The following is a 10,149-nucleotide window of genomic DNA, read 5'->3' as shown; positions in this document are numbered from 1 at the left end:
CTAAAAATGAGCTCGTGGCTACCTCTGTGGAGGGAAGGAGGGGGCATGTTGGGAAGAGACACATGGGCCTCTCTGGTGCTTTATCAGGACCTTAGAAGACTCTGTTACAGAGCGGTTTCATTTCTTAACCTAGGAGGCAGGTATATGGCTGGTCATTTACAGAACTATGCATTCTACACTCTCTTATATAGGTCAAATATATCTTACATTTCTTTTTTTTTTTTAAGAGTATTTATTCATTTGAGAGTGCAGAGGGAGTGAGAACAGGGGGAAAAGGGAGAGAGAAGCAGGCCTCTTGCTGAGCAGGGAGCTCAATTCAGAACTCGATCACAGGACCCTGAGATCATGACCCGAGTGGAAGGCTGAGGCTTAACCCACTGAGCCACCCACGTGCCTTATCTTATATTTCTTAAGAGGCTTAAATGAAACTGATAAATGTGTGGTCAAAACAGGGTTTGTAGATGGGTGGAAAAGGAAGAACTTTCAGTATTGTTTGGCATTTTAAATCTCATGCATGTGTTGCTTTGATAAAAAAAGATCTGTGCTTGAAACTGGGCATACTATGACATTTAAGTCGAGACTCTTGCCTTTGAGTATTTCTGAATCTGGCAAGAGACCAGTACAGAGGATTAACTGCAGTTCAACCTTATGAGAGTTTTGAAGTCCCTGTATGCAGATACTTTTGGATACAGCAGAGAGAGCAGTGGCTTTTTTTTTTTTTTTTTGTACAAAGGCAGTGAGAGGAGAGGGTAGGTACAGGGGAGATAGATAATCTGTAAGTTAGGCCTCGAATGAGAAGTTTGAAAGTGAAGGTGAAAAAAGGGTGTCTGAGGATGAAGTGTGAAAGCAAGCATGGGCAAATGGTCTGGAGGGGATTAGATACTATGCAGGTTGCACACTGTACAACCCCCAGGGGGGCATTCACAGTGTTGTGCAGTTTGTAACCTGCACGATCGTCCACAGCCATCTGGTTGAAGGGTATTAGGTAAGAAATGGAAAAATAGAATGTGAAATGAAACTATTACAGGATTCTAAATATTATTCAGTGCTGTGTTGACATATCCCAATTATTTGTCATTTCAGTATGAAATTTAAAATCATACCAACCATTTGTACTCAGTAAAGGACAATAGCATGTACCTTTATTTATAATGGTAGGGGACAAAGACAAATAAAGTTTTAATATGGTGTAGTTCACATTAATACCATTCCTCAAGATAGTGAGAACATAGAAAAGAATTAGACAAAAATCTCTGTCAATTAACCATTCACACTAGAGACTGCAGAAGAAAATTAACCTAAAATTGCAATTCTAGAACAAACTTCACAATAAGGAACTCAAGTTTTCACAGAGTGGATGTAAAAAGGAGAGAGAGAAAATCATTTAGGACATTGTTTCTCAAATATGGCCACTTTCACAGACCTATTCTTAGGGGAGGGGTTTGTAAGTTTTCTGTGGTAACATTTTCTTTTTATTTTTTTTTAAAGATTTTATTTATTTATTTGACAGAGAGAGATCACAAGTAGGCAGAGAGGCAGGCAGAGAGAGAGGAGGAAGCAGGCTCTCCGCTGAGCAGAGAGCCTGATGTGGGGCTCAATCCCAGGACCCTGAGATCATGCCCTGAGCCGAAGGCAGAGGCTTAACTCCCTGAGCCACCCAGGTGCCCCTGTGGTAACATTTTCAATGTTGTATTTTACTTCTGTTCAGAATCTAAACAATAGACAGTTATGCTGGATTACCTGGACGCCATCCTACATAACAGAGGTGCCCATGACTGCAGCAGCTGTGATCTCTCTGGCACCCATTTTCATGTGGTGTTTCTCAAATTAGGTTCTCAAGACCCTTCAAGGCATTGTTGAACATTCCCTAGGAGAATCTGTGACTTGCCAAGGTTAAAAACACTGATTCAGAGCAGTGATTCTCAAGATAGGATGGGGTGGGATGGGGGTCATGACTGGGGAGACCCCCATATCTTGAAAAAGCACATTCAAAAGATGTACTGTTTTTGTAATGCAAATTCTATAAGTCAATCTTAATGAAGTACCTTTCAGGCAGTAGCCAAAAATCAATTACAGATTCATCCTAGGGGGCCTGGGATAAACTTGGTCGAGAAACACTGGCTTAGAGGTAGAGGTGTCCTAGCATATGCAGAGCAGTTAGGAAGAGACGTGTGCCAGAGAGAAAGAAGACCTTTTGGGTCATTGAGTGAATCCTAATCCACTTAGCAGTCAGGGTCTTTTGGAACCCAAAGGGCCAATTAAGAAGAAACCCAAGATATCCACCAACCTTCTCAGACTTGTGGGTTGGGGCAAGTTGGTCCACTTTTAATACTGAGTCAAAAGAAGAAGCAGCTCTTTTTTGCCAAATCCCCTCCCCCCCACCTTTTTTTTGTTAACATAGTTCAGAGTTTTAAATAAAGAGTTGCTGTGGCTTTTAGCTCCGGCTCCATCCACCACATGATCCACCACACTAGGAAGTGTGCTTATCATCTGAAGTGTCATCCAGCTCTCGGGGATAGCATCCTGGGATCTGCTCTGCCAGAAAAACAAAATACAAAGAAGGGGATTTTTGTGAAAAGGTAAATTCCCTTATTTTTCCCATTACCAGAACATGGACTCATTCAGAAACAGTTGGCAGCAAAATACTGAGATCGTAGAATGCTGAAAGACAGTGCGAGCAGGGGGCCGCTAACACGGGGTAGCTGGGGAAATGGTCTTTCCTGACTTCCCAGCAAGGTCATTTGTTTTCTTCCATTTTTAATCTAAGCCTAAATTGCTCAAAAGTGTTCTGGAATAGAAAACATTTGTCATCACAGTTAAGTGGGGTTTGAGTGCTTTGACAGGCTGTGTGAGGCCACAAACAGACTTAGTGTTCACTTGCTGAGAGGGTGCTGTGGAATTGTGATTAGGAGTTTTATGGTATTGACTACTTCATTTCAAGGTATTCAATTATACTTTTTCAGAAACTCTTTTTTAACTTCTACTACTATGTTGAGTAACCACCACAAATTATATACAGACATTACTCAAGGGTAAGTTATTAATTAGTGGACAATAAATATCCTTCAGAGAATATTTTGGTCTAAGAACCATATATTAGTCAAAGTCTCCTTTAAAAACAAAACAAAACAAAAAACCACTGAGTCTCTCTGCCTGTGAGTCAGGGGAACCAGCCTACTTAGCAGCTAACTAGCAGTAATAAGAGGAGAGTAACAAGTAACAGTAACAAGAGAGGAGAAAGAAGAGCTCATCAGACCCCAAAATGATTCATTTTTGAAGAATTCATCACCCCCTATGGCTTTCCATTCAGCCAAGGATCTCTTTTGGGTGATAATTGCAGAAAACTTTGTTTTGACATTTGGGAACCCAATCAGATTGAATCGATTTGCAATGTGAACACAGGTAATGCAAAAATTACTTCGATTTCAACATTGCACGGAGAGTAATCCAAATGGCTTACCACGGCCTCTGTGCCTGGGCCCCCGCCCACATTTCTTGCCACTTTCCTTTCTCGCTGCACACTTCACTCAATCTCCTTGCTCGCTTTCCTTTCCTTGAATGTTCCAGACTTGTCAGCTCCGGGCCTTTGTACTTGCTACTTCTTCTGCCCAAAAAGCTCTTTGGCTTTATCTTTACATGGCTGTCTCCTTCTTGCCAACCAGGTCTCTGCTCCACCAGCTGAGAAAGGCCTTCCTTCACCATATTAGCTCTAAATTGGCTCCCCACCCCCTGCCTCGTCCTATCACATTATTCTATTAATTTGTTTCAGAAATTATTCCCTTACTTGGTTTTGGTCGGTTTCCCTCTCTGAAATGGTGGTTCCACGTCATCTTTTTGTTCCTCTCCCTATTCCCGGTGCCTCATACACTGTCTGCACATAGTAAGTGCTCAATAAAGATGTGCTAAATGAAGGTCAAGTGAAAGGATTTCCTCCTATCCACACAACCTCTTTGTAAAATAGGAAACTCCTTAGTGACCTCACAGTTCTTTAAATCACCCCACAACACTCTTTCTCTAGCTGAACTGCCTCTCTGGAGTAGAATAAAATCCAGTAGAATGCCACCATCTCCCAGTGTCCTGGCCAGCGTCCCACTTTTCACTCACCTAGAATTACTGCAGAGCTCCGATCTGATTGAGCCGCCTCAACAGTTCCCCGCTCTGATGCATTTCCATCAGATCACTGCATCCGCCTATACAATCTTTACCAATAAAGACGCGAGGTACCTGGAAAAGCAAACAAGCTAAGATAGGTGAGGACCTTCATTACTGGGTCGGGAAGAATGACATTTTTTCCTTCCTTTAAAAGTTTCCCATGATCCAAAGCTTTTACCGTCACTTTCCAACACCCTCATGTATGTTCTTTCAGGTCAGAACTTAGTTACAAGCATAAAATTATTCCTTAAAGAATGTTGGTAAGCCAAGATGTATTTCCTATGGAGAATGTGGTGCGTGAGATTGTCTGACTTGTCAAAATAACTTAAAAATTTCATTCTCAAGATACACATTTCAGGGAAAGAATTTTGGTTGGCCCCGGCTAGACCACCCTGGTTGAATTCTGGTTTCTCTGCAGCTGGGACCACACCTGAGCCCTGAGGCTGAGCCAGGACAACCAGAGGGCAGTTGGTTTCTAAACACAGCTGGAAAAGGATTTGTGTTCTGTGTTTGGTCCCCCATTGTTGATTCACAGTAGATTCATCTCTCTCTGCTGTGAGCTCTGTCCTCTGCTGGGGAAGCGGGGGTGGCATGTGACTCTCCTTTTTTTCCGTCTCTCCCCCATCATCGTTTGTCCAAGGGCTATCGCTCATGGGAGTAAGGGTTTGGTTTGGTCCCCCAAGGCAAGCCAGGCTGACAGAGTCATTACCCCTGCTGACTGAGATCCTCTCCAGTCACACTTGGGCTCCCTCCCTGCTGCTAGCTTCCCAAGTGTTTTTAGAGTCCTGGGGGGAGGAGGAAGTCTTCTCCCTGTGGCCCAGACAACTTCCAGGCCAACTTGTAAGGAAAGGCTGATTGGCCCTGAAGAAACAAACAGTACGGGTCACCTGACTGTGAGAAGCAAGCAGGACCTCTTCCTGAACCCTAACAACCTACCACAAGGGGCAGGAGACATGAAAGATAGGAGGCGGTAAAAAATATTTTCAAAGCGTTGGATTTTCCTCAGAAGGCATCACAATTCAAGTGAATCTTTTCAAGCACAAGGGAGTTGAGAAAGAGGGCTGAATTACTTCAGGAAGTTCTTACAGTGTTTTTATTAAGAAGGTGTTTTGGTGGGAATGAGCTTTAAAAATGAAGTCCAGATAGTAAGTGAATCTGCACCACATTTCCGTGGCTATCTCCTGTGTCTGGAGACTGGGAAAGAGCACGGAAAACTGCACATCAGAGAGAAAAGGCACACGTGTCCTCTTCAGTCACACACAGTGCTGCCTGCCCTACTTGCCCCATGGCTGCATGGGGACCCTGTAAATGGGGATTGCCGTCAAGGCAACATCATTTGTATCAGCTGGAGGGATAGCTGTGGAAAGAGGAGGTCAGACATCTAAGTTTTCCCTTGGGTCCTTCCATTATTTTGGAAACAAAGCTCCCACTCCTCCAAATTACTGGGGGTCTTTTGACTTTTATCACCCCAGGAACACCCGGCTGTGGTCAGGGTAGCTGTAACCAGAACAGAATCCCGGTGTAATTTCAATATAATTATGCTGCAAAGCTCCTTCTGTTAAAGGCATTGCCTAGTGAAGTAGAAATCATCTGAGCTTTATTTGTGTATTTATTTGACAGAGAGCAAACACGTGTGTCGGGGGAGGGGCGGGGGGGGGTAGAGACAGGGGGAAAGAATCTCGAGCAGGCTCCTTGCCTAGCCCAGAGCCCGAGCAGGGCTGGATCCCATGACCCTGAGATCTTGACCTGAGCTGAAACCAAGAGCCCAGGTGCCCCCAAATCTTCTGAGCTTTAAATAAGGAGGAGATGTGTTCACTCTTGAACGTCTGTATTTTCTAAAAGAACTGAGCGATGGTCACCTTCGGCCGGGGTGTGGGCTGAGAGGGTTTGAATTAGTTGGAGAGGGTGCCTTTGAAGAGGAAGGAGTCCTCTTCTTAGACCCCACCTGGCAAAGAGGCTGGTTTGCCTGAGAGCTGAGAGGCCCCCTGCCCTCCCGCCCACCCTCCAGGCTAGGCAACCACAAAACTGCTTCCAGCAGGGCAGTTCCTAGAACCTTCGGCTGCACAGGGCCATGTGGGGAGTTGTGGGGAGCACGTGCTCTGTGTCCTCCCCTCCTGGCCCCAGCACCCCTTCCAGGAACCTGAGAGTCTCTTACGGTCAAGGAGCAGGAAGAGACTTGCCATCATAAAAACAAGCTTTCTGATCCTGGGGCCTGGACGGGCATGGCATACCTTTCTCCAGCCCCGGCCCCAGCTAGGCAGCTTCTCCTATACTCCAGGGTGCTCGCTCGGAGCCAAGGACTCAGCTACTTCCCAAACTCTTCACCCCCTCCCTGGCTATGCCCCTGGTACAGGCTACCATCAATTTTCATCTGAGTCACTGCTGTAGCCTCCAGGTGTCTCCCAGCTTCAGCCCTCAGGCTGGCCTTCCCGCACTCACTTTTCCCCACAGCCATGGATGGCCCTTTTCAAAGTCTGTTTAGGTTACCCCTCTGCTCCAGACTCTTCGCTGGAATCACACTACACTTCAAAAGCCACTTCACACGTCCTTGTAACAGCTTGAGAAACCTTCCCAGCCCTCACCATTACCTCTTCAACCTCATCTCCTCCTACTTTCCTGCTGATTTATGATGCTCCAGCCGAGCGCAAGCCTCCCTGCCAGGCACACTTCTACCACAGGACCTCTGCACTCACTCCTTCCACTGCCTGGAACACTGTACTGCTAAATTTCTGCCTTCATTGCTCTCTCACCATCATTAGAGATCTAAAATCAGTGAGGTGCCGATGGCTTTGTTTGAAACTGGCCCTCTTGCTGCCAGCTGTCCACCTCCCTTTCCTACCTAGTTTTTTCTCGTTAGCACTTATCACTGACCACCTTCCAACAAACTGTTTTACTTTTTGTGTTTACTAGAATGTAAATTCCTCAAAGGCAAGAGTTTTTGTTTGGTTCCTGGCGATTTTCCAATGTCCGGGAAAGTGCTCTGATAGGTCGTAGGTGCTTAAAAAAATCGCTGCACCCAACAAAATTATCCTTCACAGGTGAAGGAGAAATTACTGTCACACACAAGCAAAATTTGAGGAAATTTGTTGCCAACAGAGCTGCCTTGCAGGAGATGTTCAAAGGAGTTCTTTAGAGAGAAGGAAAATGATATGGGTCAGAAACTTGGAACTACATAAAGGAAGAGCAGGAGAGAGAGAATAAATGAAGGTACTGATCTAGGAGATTTGGCCATGGCAAAACGCAAACAATTTCTTCAAGTACACAGCCTGACTGAAAACACAAGTTTCTGGAATCAGTCAGGTCCCGTTGGGCTCCTACTATGTGCCCATCACCATAGGTCATTACAGGGAAGTAAGAGCAACAACTTCCAAGTCTCTCGTTTCTTCAGATGTAAACCCTTCCTTGGGAGGGAACCTGAAGCCGACCCCATAAAAGGATCTGTTCTTCCCCTTGAAGGAGTGCATTCAGGCTCAAGAACCTGTGAAAGGTCTTTTTAAGAATTCAAAAACAAACTTAAAAGACTAGAAGACAAATTTTTTGCTTTGTGGAGAGAGAGGGAAAAAAAAGTGCCAAATGAATGCATGAAGAGGTTCCCCCCCTCTAAAGAAGAGATATTACCAGGCTGACAAGGAGCTCTCAAAATTTATTCCGTGTTGGAATTACTTGGGGATCTTTTTTTTTTCTTTTGGTAGGAAAGGAACTATTTTTTTCCAGCCTTGTTAAGGTATAATTGACAAATAAATTTGTATATATGTAAGATCTACAATACTATGATTTGATATACGCACACATTTTTAAATGATCACCACAATCAAGTTAATTAACAGGTCCATCACCTTACATAGTTAACTTTTGTCTCTGTGCGGCAAGGACGCTTAAGATCTCTTCCAGAGCCAACTTCAAGCATACAAAGCAGTATTATTAACTACAGTCATCTTGCTGTCCACTAGATCCTTAGAATTTCCCCATTTTATGACTCTGAGATTGTACCCTTTGATCTGGGGATCTTTAAAACTAGTAATGCCAGCTCCCACCTCTGATTTAACTGATACGGAGAACGACTTGAGCAACCAGATTTCCTTAAAAACTCCCCATGGTGCCAATGTGCAGCAAGCTTTGGTAGCCGCTGGCTGAGAGGGGTCCACCCGTCCCAGCGGGGTCCTTGGCAGCGTCTGCCCTGCCCTCTGGCTCTCAGGATGTGGACAGCAGGAGTCTCTGACCACTGTGTTCTCTGCTGCAGGACCCCTCAGACACAGGAGTCCTCAGCTCACAGCTGGGGCCCTGGAAGCAATAGGGTAACAGGTTTAGCCTCCCCCTGTGCCAAAATACTGGTCTCTGACTGGAGAGGCAAGGACAAACAGCCTCCAGTGCCTTATGCTCAGAACCCAGACAGAAACCTCGAGTCCAACTCAGACCGAAGCAGGATATGCGCTTCTGCAAATGCTGTGTCCAAGAACGTGCATCCTGAGGCGGGCTGGGGTGAGCTGGGGGGCCAGCCCCTAGCCCACCCAGCGCCAGAGGACTCAGGCAAGCTGGCTGGTCATCCCTCCAGAAGCCGAGGGTGCTGAGGCAGAGGAAGCCTTTTTAGGTAGAGAAAAGCAGTTCTTAGAGGGGCTCACGGTCTATTGAGAGTGAAGGGGACTTGGTGGTCCCTTGCTCTCTTGCTCTCATCTGGTCCTGCATAGGGGGAGCTCCTTGAGGATCACCCAGGTGGTGTTTGACAGGATCACACTGCAAGCCCTTGTGAGAGCCAGGCTGGAACTCTGGCCCCTGGACTCCCTACTAGCACAGGCCTGGAAGCATCTCAGAGAAGAAGAGGCAAATCAAGAGCCTTTAGATTCTTCCAGTGGGTGGAGTTAGATAAGATAGGGAAGAATGAGCTAATTGGGTTATATGTTTAAAGCAAGCTTAGAGAAAAGATTGAAGGACAGCAAATCCTGCTGGGCCAGGTAAACCCAGAAGAAAGAGTGCATAGGATTCCTGCGTTCAGTAACAGAAACGCACAGGTCACCCGGGGCCCCTGTAGCCCACCTTCCAACCCCAGCCCTGCAAGCTGCAAACTGTCATTTCACGGCAGTGCTTGAAACAAAGACTCCAGATAGCTCACCCACTCCGGGACAGCTGCTGGGCCCGCGGACCCGACGCACGGCACAAGGTCTGCGAGGACCTCTGGCTGCAGCCCAGCTGCCCGGGCCCCTGAGCGGCAGCGTCTTCTCTTTGTCACCCTCCCCCACCCTGCAGAGCCCTCCGGCGGCGCCTTGAGTGAGGGAGCCCTAGCGGTGTCCTAGAGAAAGGCACAGGCGGATCCCCTGCACAGCCCCCACAAGAAAAGGGAATCTGAGAACCCTTTGCCCAGCCTTTGAGAACTCACCGTTCTGGCTCCTGTGAGCATTTCCAAATAGTCTTGAATCTCGCTCGTGTCACTGGTGGCTGTGATATCGACAAATTCCAAAAGCCCTTGTTTGAAGGGCAGCTCGCTGAGGAGCTCCTGGGTCCTTCTGCAGTACGGGCAGGTGGGCTTGATGAACACGACCACCTTCCCGGGCTGGATTTTTCTTTTCACGAACTCTTGAGCCATGCTGACAGGCGGCTGCCTCCTGGGGAGGAGTCCTCAATTGCCGGTACAGCTCGGGTGTAAAGCGGTGGCCGGGCCAGCTGGCTCGCATTTAAAGGAACCTCCCTGGAGGAGGAGTTTGCCCCGGCGCGTGCTGGGGTTTTAAAGAGACAGCTCCAATGTCATTTCAGCCTGGTATGATTCACCAGTGGGAGATGCCAAGGACGGCATACTTGTTGTTCATCAATAGCTATGTCCAGGGTGTCAGCGTTGTCCTCAGCTTTTCCAGGAGCACCCGCCCTCTGGCAGAGAGTGTAGTCAAAGTACCCTTTGGGGAAGCATCCAGTGTGCAGACCAGCCCCGGGGAGAGGGCTGAGCCAGCAGTGACTTCTTAGGGGTCCAGTCTTTGGTTTCCCTCTCAGACCCACTGGCAGACACATGGA

The 10,149-nt window shown here is 46.8% G+C and overlaps 1 protein-coding gene across 2 annotated transcripts; it reads right to left on the bottom strand.

Annotated features, from left to right (window-relative positions):
* Window positions 1-1,112: 1,112 nt before the first annotated feature.
* Window positions 1,113-9,794, bottom strand: GLRX (glutaredoxin). 2 transcript variants are annotated; one of them, XM_080804977.1, is made up of 3 exons: window positions 9,524-9,794; window positions 4,105-4,224; window positions 1,113-2,535 (listed from the first exon to the last, which is right to left on the bottom strand). In XM_080804977.1, the coding sequence occupies exons 1-2, from the start codon at window positions 9,728-9,730 to the stop codon at window positions 4,111-4,113; spliced, it is 321 nt and encodes a 106-aa protein (XP_080661103.1). In that variant the 5' UTR covers window positions 9,731-9,794; the 3' UTR covers window positions 1,113-2,535; window positions 4,105-4,110. The 2 variants fall into 2 exon arrangements, with proteins under 2 accessions (XP_080661103.1, XP_080661104.1); XM_080804978.1 differs by having other exon boundaries at window positions 1,113-2,530; window positions 9,524-9,793.
* Window positions 9,795-10,149: the final 355 nt, after the last annotated feature.

Source organism: Martes martes, assembly GCF_963455335.1.
Source record: "Martes martes genome assembly, chromosome: 5".
Taxonomy (NCBI): Eukaryota; Metazoa; Chordata; class Mammalia; order Carnivora; family Mustelidae; genus Martes; species Martes martes.
The sequence above is the reverse complement of the archived record's forward strand: the minus strand, read 5'-3'. Positions and strand labels throughout refer to the sequence as shown.